Here is a 17,461-nt window from a genome sequence, read left to right on the forward strand (position 1 = left end):
GATCAGCCAAGCACTTTCACCCGTCTAAAAGAAATGGCCAATTAAGAAAGGCCAGCTGGCCATTGGCCAAGTTTACAAGTTTGTGAGCAACACCACTGAAAGTCCTCTTGACATGATAAACCAGGACCGAGTCAAAAAACACGAGTGGAAATGCCACCTGCGGTCCATAATGCAAGGTTTTAAAACCAGACCGGACATAGAACCGTTTTAGCCACCGGTTCTCAAGTCAAACAGTCCAATCATCCGGTTCGAATGGATTGCCAGTTCTGATTTAAAAAATAAATAAATAGTTAAAATAAATAATCTATATCTATACTATTTAATGAGTTTGAACGGATTAGATTGGGTTAAAGCAAGTTTGGATTGAATTCAACCTATTTAATTTTATATAATTGGGTCATTAATGGGTTGAGTTTCAACTCAACCCAAACCAAACCCAATCCAACCCGCGCAATTACCACCGCTAATGACAATCAGGGTTTCTACAACCTAGCCGGATTTAAACAAGCCGATCGGGTAACTAATTTGTGACGAATCATAAAATGACGAGTACAAGATTCAAATGTGTTACCTCTTTTGCGTAAAAATAATATACCAAAATTGCTCCACAATATTATTTATATTTGTTTTCGTCTCTTTAGGATAGGATGTGTTTGGTTTGAAGGAAAAGGACCTCTCCCTTTCTTTCCCTACCAAACCAAACACTGCCTCAATATCTATATAATTGATCAAATGCGTATACTTAGTTGGATGAATCCAGTCACTGATATTAAAAATCAGGAAAGGCCATCAAATCAAAACTCACACGCAGCACACAAGCACTACTTTTAAGTCCTACTACTGCATCATTGCATGGTAGGGTCGTTGTTAAGATAGGGCTGAGGTGTAAAACTAACACATGCAATAATGGATTGATGACTTATTCGCAACCTTGCATCGATACTAAACCAAGAAGCCAGGGCTGAGGTGTAAAACTAACACATCGCAATCTGCTGCCCTTTTCTGTTAAAAAACATTCATATTGATCGCATGACCACATAAACCAAATGGATGATGTTACATGGAATGATGGAACCATGACTTTTAATTATAAAATTACCCTTAACAATTCATATCAAACTTTTATATTTAAGGCCCATTTGGTTAGTGAGAATAGGAGTCTAGAACCTTAATTAGAATGAGACATTCTCATTCCAACTGTTTAATTGGGCAAAATTGAATTATCATTCTCATTCCTATGGAATGACATCCCTCCATCAAGCCCTTGAAAATAAAATCTCATTCCAGCTGATTCCAATTCTATTCTAATTCTTGTCTAAACTAAACACGCTATAGGAATAGACCATTCCAAATTTCCAATTTGATTTCCAACAGACTTGGATTCAGATTCAAACTGTGAACCAAATTGACCCTAATAAAGAATTATACTGACTCAAAAGAGTGCCTACCTGACTACTCATGTTTTAATAGGGGTAAGAATGGCATTTCCATTATTATTATTTTTATTGATTTTGTTAAAATGAATTTAATAAATCCATGAGCATAAAGGGTGTTTTAGTAAAAGACCCAGATAAAAGAAATGCAAGCCAATCCGATCTAAACGAGTAACAAAACTACACAAGGGTGAAATTACGTAGTCTCCGGTAAGGGAAAGAGAATCAACAAAAAATAATTTCTATCAGAACCAACATGATAAAAATAAAGCGTAAATAAGACATCGTTGTAACTTGTAAGCCTTAACTACAGAACATCCTCTCCAAAACACTTCCCAACAAAATCAAATGATTTATATGAGCATCTTAAACAATTTCTAGTTCCCTAAACATAAAGCAAAATAAATTACGTGCTTTTTTGACAGTTGGACACAGAACAACAACCATTTGCACGTTACTGCTAACCTTGCCCTAGCACTTTCCACTTGTCTTCTCACGGTGCTACTTCTATATGTAATCAACATTACTCCTCTACGGCATGGTTTCATGGTTGCATTCTCAATCAAGCAAGATATTGATGCTTAGTGCATAGTGAGGCCAAATTACATCGAGGTGGTCATTCCTACACTCACCTTTCAAAGAGATCTCCTTTGTAATTCAGTGAAGGATAAACTGCTGCAGCTATTTTTTCCCGAAGATTGAACTTCTTAGCTATCAAAGGACGAACATCCTCAACTCCAACCAAACTCTCCAGGAAGGGCAATAACAAAAGCAACTCTTGATCTGAGCGATCATCAAACCAGCTCTCTATTGGGATACCATTATCCACTTGGAAGCCAAATGCCTGACAAAAGTACGAGATCTTAAGTTAACATTTGAAAAAAAAAACAAATTATACATCAAATAATTTAATTCTGCTTAACAACTGCCTAAATTTTCCATGCTTGTATCCTACAATTCCCGGCTTATAAAGTTGTTCTCCTTGATCTTAGAACTATGCATAATTACATTGCAAATCCACATCTAAAGTGCATCACAAGAAACGGAAACACTACATATGGGCCACTAGTCCTCAGTACACCATCCACTGAATCTACTTTCAACGCCTGAACTTAATTTCTTCAAATTTTAACCGTAAGGAGAAACTGAAGAGCCCTTCCAAGAATAGATTTTTGTTGTATGGGTATCTACCAGTACAGGTGGGTCCTTGCAGATAATTCTGCATTAGCCGTGTAGGATGGACTTTTAGGGGGTAAAATAAAACAAATTTCCATGCTGAACAAAACGTAAGACTGCATATAGCACTAATAATGCTTAGGAATCTTTAAGTGGAGAACACATGCAGCAAAGGCATAATACCTGTGGAGAGTTGTCAATTATGACAACACGGGCTAAATCACGGCCAAGAACTGATAGATCTTTGAGGTAGTTACCCTCTACAAAAACACAGGACTCACGATAAACACGGTGGCGGAATATCCTCCTTTTAGGGTCCAGTACATTAAGAAGCCGTTCAGCATATATGCTTTGGCTTGCAGTGAAGATGATGATCTCAAAGAGGTTGGCAACCCTCTCCATAAAATCCTTGAGATAGGGCCGACACCGGACATAGACTGTGTGCTCCTTGAGATTAAAATTTACTGGAAACGTAAAATCTGCATCATCACAATGTTCTAGAGTGGAGTGCACCAAAGTCTCTGACAAATCACAAAAATCGGTTTTTCCAATGAGTCACTGGATAACATACATCCAAATTGACTTAAGACATATAAAAATACAGTCAGAATCCAGTACTTGATTAATGAGATTCAACATAAACCACAACCAGAACATGGGAAGCAACACCTATTATGCTTAAAAGACTATATTTTCTCTGTTTCTTTCTCCTCTTTCTTGGTCCTTCAATCAGAATGCAGTATATTGTTATTGGCAAAATGTAAGATTACCTTAGTTGCCATTTTATTACTCGTTCTGGCAAAACATAAATACTACATGCAAAAAGTTTTATCACCAAGGATCACTCCCCAGAGTCAACAGTCTTGTACCATGCTAATATGAAAATCAGGTTTGGAAGTGACACTCAGAATCTCTTAGCATGTTGAACACAAACAAAACTTTTTGAGGTTCAAGTGAAAAGAGAAATGGTAATTAAGATGCGAAGAATAAGCAACAAGAACCCATGTCATAATTCTATCCAGCCTACCCAACAAAGCCTTGTCCCAAAAACAATATCCAGGCAATAGAGAGCTCAATCAATAAATTAAAATGTACAGAACTTAGAAACTTACCATCCAAGTCTAAAACAAGAGTAATGGGAGGGCACCTCCGTGTTTGTTTCGGTAGGAGCATTGGCCGAAAAGTTGGCACCACCGAAGACAACTCTGGTAAGTTCTTTATGAATAGGTATGGATCAAAATCATCAATTTCTTCAATATCATCTTCATCCACACATACTTCTGTTGACATGGAAACTTGAGTATGATCATCAACACATTCCAACTTAGAGTGTTGCATGGCAAGATAGATAGCTGAAACTTCAGAAGATAGGTTGGTTCCATCTAAATCACAATGCGAATCCACAACCATTGCATCAGATGGCATGTCAGAACCACAGTTTGGCTCATCTTTGTGGTCAGATGGTACACTTGAATCCACCTCCATCTCATCAACGGAACATATAGTGCCTGCAGACATTCTGAAATTCCAATTAAAATTATTTTGACCTTCTTTTCCAACCAAGTCAGAAATCTCTAGAGTAACAAGATTCTTCAACATGTCCTCTTGTAGCTCCTTGACTATACAGTTCTCAGGGACTTTATGGTCTTCACTCCTAAAAAACTTAAAGAAGTTTACTGGAAACATTTAAAAAACAACACATATATAAATAACAATGAAAAAATGGTGAAAACAATTAAAGGCAACTTTTATTTGAAAAACATCTAGGAAGAAGTTTCATCAGAAAATTACATATTTCCCAATCAATCTCCAGGGAAATACAGACCCAGAATCATTGCATTAGCACATATAGCATCCACATTTGCTTCGCAATCATAGGAATAACATCTTAAGCTCAAAACGGTAACATTTATGGGTTATGTGGTTAAGACGCGTACAGAATTATCTACCTCCATTTGCAATGCCCCCTTCTAGGTCTTTAGAAATGTGGAAGGCTGGTGAAAATATTGTCTCCAAGACACATTCAGCATTTCCCTTATTACAGTCCTGCGAGGTATTTAAGCCAAAAAGAAAACATTAAAAAAGAACACTCAAAGGAGTCCATATCTGCTAGTAACAAACAACACCAGGCACATCACAGTTTTATGCCACTTATGCCCAACACATGGAATTTTTAAATAATAATAAGCACAAGTCCATTTTTCTCATGAATTAGAGATTAGAGGTATAATATCAATAACAAAAACAAAATAGTTTATTTGTCTAGGCATTTCAAGAGCACATCACCTAGGCAAGTCACCAAGTGAGTAATCTCTAGATGATCACTAAACCATTGTTTGGATGCATATGTGATACCAATTGCCAAGTCAGTGACAGCTTAAGCATAGAACTCAAAGAAAAAATTGGAGAACCTTTTCAATGGGAGGAAACAAGTATTTGTGCCACATTAGAGTTGATACAAAATCTTATTGCCCTAAAAAGTTAGGCATCAGAGATGTGACCTGCTGACACTAAGTCCAAAAAAGCTGTAGACAATTCTGAATAAGCCCCTCTTCTGTGTGTGTGTGCATATGTCTGCATATATAGCACATACGTGATATGCACACTGAATTCACAGATAATATAGCACATGCACGCACACGCACAAAACCCCATATATGTGGAAAAAGATTACCAACTCAGGTCAAATACGCAGCTTCCCTACACAATCCAATTTATTCTGCGCACAGAGAGGTTAATAGTTAGGAATCCAGATTCGAGACTCAAGGACCGACACACATGTTCCATCCATATCAAACCTATATCCCCTGTACAGATTGGAGTTTCGCCCAATTGAAAATAGTTGGACATACTTTTACTTATAGTATCAAAATTATCCACGAAAGATGATCTAATTTGAACAAGTGCAAGGTCTTGGGGTCAAAACCCTTTCCATAAATGAAAAGTGGGGAGAGGAATAAAGAGACTCCTTATGAGATCCAGACTAAGTAACCACATGGAAGATCCCATTATGTAGGAATACTCCTTAGACCTATTTCTGCAACATGGAAGGATCCTCTGGATGATAAAGACCATCCATCAGATAGGGGCCCACTTCATATCATGTATTCAATTGTACAGTAGTCTAATATCTAACCTTGTATTGCAATTAATTTTTAATATAAAAATTGTCCATATAGGAGGGTCTATATTAAAACACGTTCAAGTCTTTGAAACTAATTTTTTTCTGTGAACAAAGGGTGAGAAGAGGAAGATGGAGATTCCTTTTGAGCTCTGTCATGTTGAGTATTTCTAGCTTGTTTATCAAAGCTTACTAAATATTCAACTACCAAGCCCATTCAAATAAAACATCATGCTCTTTAAATTTTTTATGCCAAGGGAACAACTTGCCTTGCCAGGCTAATCAATACACACAGAAGACACCTTGCAACCTTAACTAAACTAGATTTGCCTTTGAATTTACCCTCTTTTTGATGGGCCTTTGCATCTTTACCTTTTCTTTACTCCCTTTAAAAAGATATGCATCCAAAAATCCATACTCAAAAAGATGAAAATGAATGTGCATATGGAAAAATAATAATAATAATTTTAAAACAAACATAATAAAGATGAACAAAAAATCCATAACCATTCACCTTCTGACCAATGCGAGCCTCCTCAACTGCATCATATACAAGTGATCTATCACGGGTCTCTCCATGTGCCAAGCTGTGTTTTGTAAACTTTGTTGCTGCCACTGGATCTCTACTTTTCTTTGGCCCAGCTGAAGGTTGCACTGGGAAGAGAACATAAATAAGTGTTCCTTTAAATGCAATAAATAAGTATATGGATGCCCATGGATTAAAACAATTAGAAGAACATAACTTTTTTCCTAGACACAAAACAAAGATGAACACTCTAAATTCAGAAGACAACAAGAATTAGCATTTGGTTGCTTCAAACTACTTCACAATTTATATACTTAAAAAAGAATATGCAGCTAATTGTAAAATAACCAATCTTTAAGGAAAATTAATAAAAGAAAACCTTTTAACTGTAGGTCAAATGTAACATATCCACCTTAGCTTACATAGTTGGGCATCTACAACAGAAAACATACAAAATATATGGGTCTACCATCTACAATCGCAGCATGGACAAGTCTAGAAGCAAAAAACCTAAACAAATAAATAGTCTACAACCAAAATAAAGATAAAAAAACATATACATATATCAACAAATCTGGCAAAATTGTGCAGCACGAATTGCCTTTCATTAATAAATACAAAATTGACCAAGTATTAAAACTCTGTAATGTCTTGGACAATTTTTATATTCAATGCCAAAATGATGGGGAGGCATGTTCCTTTTTACAAAACAAAAATATATTAATCTCTTAGAAAAGTTATTGGCATCAAGTCAATTGCTATGCAAAACCAAAGGACCTAAAAGCAGAGATACCTAAACATAAGCATATGCAAATGAAACCACATAAAATTTAGAAGAGATGTAAACATTATTATAAGTAGCCTATCCAGGAAAACAGAGCTACAGTAATATGCAGTCTCAGCTTTAGAGTTGTGTCAGATCAGACAAGAACCAGAAAATAAAAATGTGATTGCTTACCTAATCCCTGCTTTCTAGCAGATGATGTGATCAGCTCTGTAACATTCTTTTCTACAACCTGCATATTCTCAGATGCTTTCTTCTGTAGTCTACAAACTCTGGGACTAGCATGCTCTCGAGCAGAATTTCTTGTTAAAGGTTTCCTTCTGGTTTGCATTCTTACTTCATAAAGAAGGGTGAATCTTGAAAATTTATTGATAACGAATTTGCCCCAGGGGAAATGCAGAAAAATAGAAACTTTATCCAAACTCAAGGATCTCACTTTCAAAAGATTGGCACATGTAACAGTAATAATTAAAACAATGAATCTCAGCACCTAAAAACTGGATTGGGTTTTCTAACTTTTCCAACAGAAATCTAGAAAAAACCACAGGGTTGCCAGTGCAGGCCCTGGAATCACCTTGTATATCTGAAAAGAAAATAGAAACGATACACAATCAGAAACCCCAATATGATTGAAAAAAAAAGCACTCAATCAAACTCAAAAAATCTTGTAAATACTCTGCAAGAGCAAACAATCATGCACAATTAATGGATTAGCAAATACATGCAATAGAGAAACAACATACTATACACAGAATTCAAAGCATGTAGTTGATTTCCTCTACAAAAGGGAAAAAAAGCATAGTCATCACCTGTGTGTTGATTTGACCCGGCTTTAATCATGGCATTAACATGAAAAATGAGAATGATTAAAGTAGCAAACTAATTTTGGAATTCTGGACAGTTGTAAATCATAACTCATAAGTAAAAGTAAAACACAAAACATAGAGAAAATAATTATTTGCAAACTTTCCTACCAGTCATTGAAAAAGAATTATTTATGCAACAAAATACTATCATTTAGAAGGCATCATAATCATGTCTCCAATTGCATTGCCATGACAATATGAGCCAGCCAAGTAACTAGTGGGCTTTTTTTGTTGACAAGGCCTAGTGCATCCGCTCATGTACATCCTTTCCCTTTATTTTAATGAAATCAGTTATCTTTTCTCAAGAAAACAATATGTGACAGCCAATAGCTAAATCAGATATATTGCATCTGGAGGTCAGAAGGGAAAAACCTAAGAATATGATACGTGCAACCAAGAATTCTTTCAGTTTACTATAAGGCAGAGCTTTAAAAGCGCAAGGCACAAAAAAAAAGCACAAGGGCCATTTTGTGCCCGAGGCACAATGCGCAAGTAGAGGCATGCGCCTTTTTTAAGCAAGGTGCAAAGATGCAAAATAAAAAAAGGCAAAAATCCAAAAAATTAAAAGAAAATGCAAAATATTAAAAATATTAAAGACAAGTTAATTAAAAATATAAACTTAATTTTAAAATAAATGTTCAAAAAACCTATTATCACAAATTAAAATACATAAACATAACATGTAAAACATATTTAAAAATAAAATCAAACATAACATATAAAACATATTTTATTTAATAACATATAAAACATATTCAAGCACATAAACTCTTAATCTCTTTATTTTTTCCCAATTGCATTACTTCAAATGGCTAATGTGATGTTAAACATTATACATTCCTGATTATTCTTAATCCCTATAAATATTTGTTTGGGCTTGCCTCAAGAAGCTTGGTTGGGGATCAGGGTCCAGGGGCAGAGCCCTCTGCCCAGCTGCTAAGCACAAAAAAAAAAAAAAAAAAAAAAAAAAAAAAACCAGAAAACACGCACAAATTTTCAAAGCACATAACACCTGGGCTGCAGCACAAGGCGCATTGGGCAGACGCCTAGGTGCACCAAGAACGCACCTTTTGAAAGTGTTGCATCTAGGACCTAGGCAAGGCACATACGCTAAAATGTGCCTCACCTGTGCCTAGGCACACCTTTTAAATCACTACACTAAGGTGTTTTTTATGGTACTGCCACAAAATGTCACTGGAATCAACATATTTCCCAGAGGAAACCCACTGGAGTTATGTGAAGGAGTACACATGATATTATAACATGATGAGACATCAAGAGTATTACATATGTGTAGCAATTGTATTATTGCTCACCTAATGGAGATAATGAACATTTTGATCCAATTAAGCATTCCTTTTCTATGTGATTTTTGTTTGTATAATAGATTAATAGGTTAGTATATTAGAATCATTTGCACATTCTGAATAAATTTTGCCTGAGCCTATACTTTTATTAGTTTTAACTCTTGGAGTTGACGGGATAACTTTGCAATGTACTATGCTGTCTATTAACCTTAGATTCTTTGTTTTGTTTGATGGTTTGGAACAACATAATAGTCTAAAAGGGTGAATTTATGCTTCTTTTACCATTACATAAAATATCATGTATATTTCCACATATTTCACAATGTTTCCACCATGTCTAAAATTTTTACAATAGTTCCATATGACATTTCTGGCATGTTCCTATATTTGGATCAGCTCCAAAATCTGTTCCATCCTTTCACTCTGTCAAGAGCACCATTTTAAAACTAGACCATGAATTAAACTATTTTCCCCTTCTCTCAGTCATCTGCATCAAATGGCTTGACCCTTGAATATTTTACAAATGATTTGAATAATTTTTTATAGGGGTGACCATGGGTCAGGTTTGGATCAAGCTTTACACCTATGATAAGGACTATAGTCTAGGCCCAGGCCCGGCCCAGACCGATTCTAGGCCTAAAACATAAGCGTGACCTGAGCCAAGCCTGATTCCTGGCCTACGTCTTTTATATATAAAATTAGTACATATGTCATATAAATATTTTATATTAAATGGCATATCATATGCATATAAATTTATTTTATACATTATATAATATAAAACATTATATATGACATATTATAAGTGTCACATTATAAATATTTATATAAAATGCATATATTTAAATATATGCAGCCCAAGCCAGGCTTGAAGTATTAGGCCCAGGCCCAGCATTGAAATTTGTGGGCCTCATGTGAGCCCAGGCCTGAACACAAAACCTAGGCCCAAGCCCAGAATTTCCAGGCAGGGCGGGCTGAAACGATCGCCTCTAGCCCTTGGTGTCTCCATTACACTAGAATGTTCCTCAAATCCAGATACATGCAAAGGGAATAAGGGTTATTGAAGGGGGAGGAGGCTGGCATCACCTTGCTAGTAATGTCCCCATTGCCAGATAGTAAAGAGACAAGCAGCAATAGATTCCCCTCCCCCCTCTCCCTCCCTCAACTGCTTTTCCTCCCCACTTACCCCTCCCCCTTCTCTCAAACTATTAGATCATTCCACCTAAATCCCTTTTCTCAAATTCCCTGCAGCACTCCAACCTAACACCACATTAATTCAGACCACCTTGATCAGATAGGATTTGAATTTGAATTCCATGTGACATATACCATTTGCAGCCCAATAGAATTGCTATCCCACTAAAACCCCCTCTCAGTTTTCCCTACCCTTAAAGGGTTTTTACCTTTTAAGTATTTGATTTGCCATTAGATTTTGAGTTTTTCTAAGATCTTAAAGTTTAATAATAATAATAATAATAATAACAACAACAATGCAATTGATTAAACCATAACCTGGTAAATAGTTAGATTGTTTCAACAGTCCAACCATCTGGGTTGACATTTTGTTGAAAAACGTGCCAAATTTTATGTTACACCATCAAATCTATGTTTACAGGAATAATTACAACTCATAGTAAATATTATTTGTTAGATTAAGTTGTTTAAATAACTTAAACCAATTATTATTTTTCCTATACCAATGCAGTTTATTGACAATGACAACAAGAACTGGGCAAAGTGCATTCTCAGATTTACAAATTTGTAACATATGAAGACACTTTAGTTTGAAAGGGGATTCAATGAGCAATCTCCCTTGGTACCGATATCCTACGTTCAATAAAATGATTCTCACGCTATTGTAAATTTCTTATATTGAGAGTGGATGGGTAGTTGAAGTTATGTAGCCCAAAATGTAACCAATCCAACTTGCATGAATTGGAATTCACTTCATTAATTAGTTACTTAGCTCAAACTTCTCAAAATCACAAACTTAACAATCTAAAAACTGAAAGGTACATCCAAACCCTAGTCACTCAAATGACCACTTGCATCCGCAGCTCAAAAGATTTAAAAACAACAAATGAACTTTCAACCACGCAAAACTAATAAACGCAAGTTTTAAGGGAAAAACCCTAATCACTTATCAGAACACTTAAATCACCAATTAAATCAGCATCGGTACCTAACACTCCATCCAACAAAAATCATCAAATACAGACAACACAAACAATCTAGAAGTCCAGTCAATCACATCCTAACACCAAAACAGGATGAACTCCGCAAGTGCTTACCTGAAATAAATTCGATCAAATGAAAAGACAGAACAGACCAATTTACGGGAACCGCTGCTTCGATCGAAACAGGATCACAGCCACGAAGTTTGGAGGTAAGAAAGATCCAGAACCATCAGGACGAAACCCTAGGTTTTTTATTATTACTGAAAAATAGACGATGAGAGTGGAGATGGTGTTGTAGGTGGAAAGTTTTCCCTCCAAAGAAGGGAAGGGAGAGGGAAAAATGAAAGCTTGCTTTTTTTTTTCTTTTGTCGGGAGAGAGACAGAATAATTAACATGTACAATTGTATATTTTCATTTTTTCAGAAAAAGGGAGTGATAAGAAAACTGCGCTATCAGAGCGTTATTTGTGGTGTGCGGGTGTTCGGTACGTGGCTTGAATTTTCTTTTTTTCTTTTTTTTTTTTCTTTTTGAGCGGGGTCTGCGTGGCGGTGGAATTTAAAAAGAAAATGAAAGTGAAAACTGAAATTTGAGAAAGCCGTTCTGTTTTTTAAATCGGCTTCAGTGCTTACAAACCGTGATCACACCGTTCGAGAGCCTCTTACAATCTTGTATTGGGAATATTTCCTCATAAAAAACATATAAGTATTAGAAATATTCCCAATGCACGGTATAAAAGATTGTACGAATGGTGTGAATACAGTTTTGTGAGCGAGCATTAGAATGGAGCCGAGTTCCCCTCTGCCACGCACTCTTGTGTATGCGGAGCCGAGAGACCGAGAGTCTGAGATGCCATTCGCCTTCTTTTCCAACTTTTGTGAAACTAATTTGTTTGAAACTTGAAACCTCGTTGCAAGAATCTTCTTGAAATTTTGAATTTTTGAAATTAACGGGCGTGAGAGAGGGAAAACAAAGGGAGGAGAGAATCACGTGGTGCTTCCCCAATTGCATTTAAAATTTTCTGTGTATACAGCCTATACGTATCAATTTATCAACATATTTACAACGCTCCATATATTGGTATTTTAATTGCTGGAGCTCGCAGGCGGATCAGTACATGAGTTATTTAATGACTGATATTTTTGTCTGTTGAATGGGAGAATGACGGTTCAGCCTAGTGTTACAATTCATAGGCCGAAAGCACAGTTGGAGTAGATGCTATGTTGAAATTTGATGTAGGCATCGATGCATAGAGTGGGGGTAAATGATATTTTGAAATATTATAGTTCTATAGTGAAAATCAGAATTCTACGAGCTCGCATTTTGTACACTTGTGGGTGCACCCGCGAATGGTTGATCAACACGTCGACTAGGCCAACGTTAATGCACATTTGAGCGTTAACGTGGTCTAGTCTAATTCATGCAAAAACGAGCTCATTTGTGTGAACACAAATCGGTCGAATACCTAATTAAAAAGCCCCTTGTTTTCCAATTTCTTCGATTCTTCTTTTAGTTCTTTATTCCATTTCTCTCCATCGAACCCTACCCATACAACAGAGTAACCCTTGTCCGTTGGCGACAATAGAGCTCCGGCAGGGAATTGACAGCGATAGCTTCGACAACGGCAACGTATCCTTCTCTTCTTCTTCTTCTTCGTCTTCTTCGGTGATAGATCTGATCTAAAGGACGAACAGATAGGACACGTCGGCCAAAAACATCTCACATTCCACGTTCCATTGTTGTTTCTCGATTTTGAATGAAAAACAATGATTGATGAAACAGACATTAGGGCTTGGGGTGTTTAATCTGGAGAGAACTTTTCTATATTTATCGTCAAAATTCTTGCCACCGCTGGTGGACCACGTTTTATGGACATCGATGTATGTGAGTGGCTGATGAGATGATTTTTTGGGTTAGGACTAGGACTAGGAGAATCAAAGAAGTGGAGGAAATGGGAGGGACTGAGGGAGTTTGAATGAAATCCCTTTATGGGTGATTCAACCGGAGGAGAGTCAACAATAGCCGGTTCAACCAGCCAAATTATTAATAACGGAAAAAAACTTCCATTAATTTGCGGTTAACACATGTTCGCCTCTCATTCGCGAGTGCACTCGTCCAATGCACCCACGGGTGCATAGAATGCGACATCGAATTCTACAGTCGGCCTGTTCATACTTTTTCGTATTTTTAAGGCAAGAGGTCTCCCAATAGAAAGATGGAGACCAAATTCATTATCAAATATGCTCGAAATTGCAATCTTTCAATTAAGTTTGAAATAAAAAAGAAAGGGTGAAGACCAAGTAAAAACATGATTAAAGTTAAGAGCTTATTTGGCCAACGGTTGAATGAAATATTGAATGATTAATTAAAGGGTGAATTCTTTTTAACGGTTGAATGAAATGTTGGCTGTTCCAGAGGCCCAATAATGTTGCTCAAGAGGCCATTCATACTATGTGTCTGCAAAAGGATAAAGAATCCTATTTCTTATTGAAATTGGATTTTTCAAAGGTCTAACAAAAAATTCGGATTAACTGAATGTTTTGACTGTTTAAAGGGATGTGCAGAACCTTATCTCCACAGTCAAAGTGTGCAACTAAACTTTGCTCCCGAATGACCGTTCCTCATACTTAGTTTGGAAAGAATACAAATACAAATTTGTAGATTACAAAACCTTATATTTTATATGTATTTACACTATACATATTTGTATTTATATTCTTCCAAACTAAGCATCAAGCATAAATTGCATCTCCCCTCCACATCTTGCTGTTCTCCACAGTGGCCCTCCTGAAAGGTATTTTACTCTAATTAGAGGATTAAGGCAAGGTTGCCCGTTATCACCCTATTTATTTATTATTTGTACAGAGGTATTCTCACGATTATTATCATCCATATATGCTGTAAACTGGACAAGTTTATAGTATCAGGTTTGGACGTGCTGGTTTGAATCTTGATCACGTATGATTTGCTGATGATATTTTATTATTTGTCAAATGTTCACATAGAGAAGTCACTTGTCTAAAAACATCAACTTGATACCTTCTGCAAATGGTCGGTCAATGTACGAACTATAAAAAATCTGCTTATAATTTTTAGTGCAAATATCGCGAATCCGGTTATCTCTTCCTTTCGGGGTGTGCGGCACAAGAGACGGGAGGACTCATACTTGGGTGTTCCACTTCTGTTGGGAGTTGGGACGACCTACGGCCAAGGATTGGTCGCTAGTCGCTACTGGTGGAACGAATGAAGAAGCGTCTGGATGCTTGGAAAATTTCTACTTTCACAGGCAGGTCGAAACAGTGTTTAATAAGGAGCACTAAGAGGCTACTCCAACATATTATATGCAAACACAAGTGCTTCCAAAAGACAGTTGTAGCGAACATGATAATTTGTGTCGTGACTTTTGGTGGGGCAATTCTAGTGAGAAGAAACGGGTGTAATGTTTACATTGTTCAAATTAAAACATGAGGGTGGGTTTGTTAGTTTGTTCAAGTATCACATCTAAAAGTGTAAGAATTACATTAAGAGATATATTGATATGTGAATTTTTCTTTCTTCTGAATTTTAAATATAGAGAATGTTGTTCTGAATTCTAAAAATTATCAAATATATATTTTGACTTCATATATGAGAGATTTTGTTTGTCTTTTTGAGAGTATCATTGAAAAACAAAAAGTTATATGGTTGTACTTTAAGAAATAAGAGATAAGAGGAAACGAACAACCATTTTTCTCTTAATGTTAAAAGATTCTTCTTAAAAACAAATAAAATCTCTCATATATGGGGTCAAAATGGATATTTGAAAATTTTCAGAATTCAGAACAATATTCTTTGCATTCAGAATTCAGAGGAAAAAAAAGTTCACCAATACCAATATATCTCTTAATGTAATTATTGTACATTCAAATGTCAAACTTCAGAGTAAACGAACAAGCCCTAAGACTGAACATAGAAATATAACCCTGCTGTCTAAAGTTGATTGGTGTTTCTTAAAGTACATAAACATGCTTTGGGCACGAATCTTTGATGTTAAATATTTACATAGTGCAAATTTATGGGCTACTAAAACTAAATATGGTGTTTCCACCACATGGATGGGACTACAAGAAATTAGGGTCAATTTGGTTCGCATTTGGAATCAGAATCGAAATCCTTCAAAATTGGAATTGGAATTTAAATAGTCTATTCCTATAGTCTGTTTGCTTCAAGCAGGAATAGGAATGAAAATTAGAATAAAGAGAAATGAAATTTCATTCCCAAAAAAAGGGTAGGGAATGGCCATTCCCTCAAATGGGGGAATGCCATTCCAACATAAATGGAAATTGAATTTTAATTCTATACAACCAAACAGTTGGAATTAAAATAGCTCATTCCAATTCTTATTCCAAACCCCTATTCCTGCAAATCAAACAGGCCTTAAAGATGTACTTAAATCTGGCCGGTGCGCTTTGGCTTATTGGGAATGATTTGGAAATTTGATTTTTCTTTAATGATCCTTGCTGTGGATTAGATAATCGGCTTTGTGAGAAGTTGGATGTGGATCCTCCTCATATGCGTGTGGCGCATTTTCTTCACCCATCTACTTCTGACTGGAATATTGCACTTCTTACACATTATATTATCTTCTCAAGACATATCACGTGTATTGTGTATTGTACTGCCACGTCCCGAAACTACCATGGATGATACTTTGATTTGGTGCAAAACGACACATAGCAGGTTTAACTTGCTCCTCAGTCCAAATAAGAGATAAGAACACGATTGCCAAATACAATCTACATCCATTTTAATACTAGAAAATATGACCAGGAAACATTTATGGGATGTAAAAGTACTCACCCATTCACTGAATCTGTTTCTATGGAAATGTGTTCATAATATTCTTCCCACTAAGGATTGCTTAGTGAAGCGCAAGATGCCTGTATTAAACAATTTTGCATACATTGTTCTATTGTACTGGTGCTAAGGATGTACGGCTTGGATCTTGTTTGAATCTAAGAATCCAATTTCAAGACATCCGAGAATTTATTCACTTTTTGTAGAAGCTGGGAGTCTAGAAAATGGCTTTCTTTTCAGAGGTGCGAACCAGCTTGTGGTTTCCTGAAGATAAATGTAGATGCAGCCAAAAGGCCCAAAACAAACTCAGAGACTGCAGTGGGCTTAGTGGTTCGTTATCATATTGGTACCATGTTACTTGCTCGAGCTCTACCCAATTCTCGTTTGTCACTCTGATTGGGCTGAGTTGAACATTTAATTTTCAGCTGCTCTGAGATGCTTCCCATAAACTCTTTAAAAATGCGGAAGTGGATAACTCAATAAATGAACTTAAAGGCTGTCCACCTAAGTAATGTTTATTGGCTGTGATGATGGAGTGAGGACGGTTTTGTGAGGATTAAATCCGATTTTAGAGAAGACGCTACACTTTAATCCTCATAAACAAGCATTTATTTGATGAAAGATAATGTGAAGATCAGCCAAATCAACAGTTATTAAACAGCATTAAACCAATCCAGCTGAAGTAATTGATCCAATTGCAACATCAGAGATTTTTTCTTTCTTCCTTCTCTTAAGGAAATTTGGAGGATTAGGTTATACGGGTGCAAGTTGAATATTTGATTTGAAACATTTTACACTACATTAGCATGGGCTTTTGGTTGGACCCACTCAAATTTTAACAAAAACCCAATTTGAACCCGTCCAAATTGGGTAAAAAGAATGAGAATTGAACAAACATAAATTAAGGAAGTAATTTCTTTCTTTGGAGTCCCCGTCTTTTCTACTCTCCTCTATGATCTGACCCATTAAGCAGTAAAAGAAATCCGTATTGTAAATAACAAAAGAGAGACAGAGAGAGAGAGAGCGAAAGAGAGAGAGGAGTGAACAAATATATTTTGAGCTCCAAATTAAATAAGATAAATTTATGATAAAATATATTTTCTCGTATAGGGTTGATGAAATTATATTTCCCATAATTAGGGATCAAATTTCAAAGATTGAATTACAAGATTAATTTTTTATTTGAGTAGCTGAGAAGCATAGAGTGAACAGGTTAGAGAAATCAAACGTTGATAACT

General features: G+C 36.1%; 1 protein-coding gene across 2 annotated transcripts; it reads right to left on the bottom strand.

The window, feature by feature from the left end:
• Positions 1 to 1,672: 1,672 nt before the first annotated feature.
• Positions 1,673 to 11,971, bottom strand: LOC148862487 (uncharacterized). 2 transcript variants are annotated; one of them, XM_088980682.1, is made up of 7 exons: positions 11,505 to 11,971; positions 7,215 to 7,623; positions 6,245 to 6,384; positions 4,559 to 4,655; positions 3,722 to 4,285; positions 2,793 to 3,130; positions 1,673 to 2,277 (listed from the first exon to the last, which is right to left on the bottom strand). In XM_088980682.1, the coding sequence occupies exons 2-7, from the start codon at positions 7,369 to 7,371 to the stop codon at positions 2,062 to 2,064; spliced, it is 1,512 nt and encodes a 503-aa protein (XP_088836808.1). In that variant the 5' UTR covers positions 7,372 to 7,623; positions 11,505 to 11,971; the 3' UTR covers positions 1,673 to 2,061. The 2 variants fall into 2 exon arrangements, with proteins under 2 accessions (XP_088836808.1, XP_088836809.1); XM_088980683.1 differs by having other exon boundaries at positions 3,722 to 4,117; positions 11,505 to 11,827.
• Between the last annotated feature and the right edge of the window lie 5,490 nt (positions 11,972 to 17,461).

This window comes from Nelumbo lutea, chromosome 3 (assembly GCF_056320005.1).
Source record: "Nelumbo lutea isolate HS-2025 chromosome 3, American lotus-T2T, whole genome shotgun sequence".
Lineage (NCBI taxonomy): Eukaryota > Viridiplantae > Streptophyta > Magnoliopsida > Proteales > Nelumbonaceae > Nelumbo > Nelumbo lutea.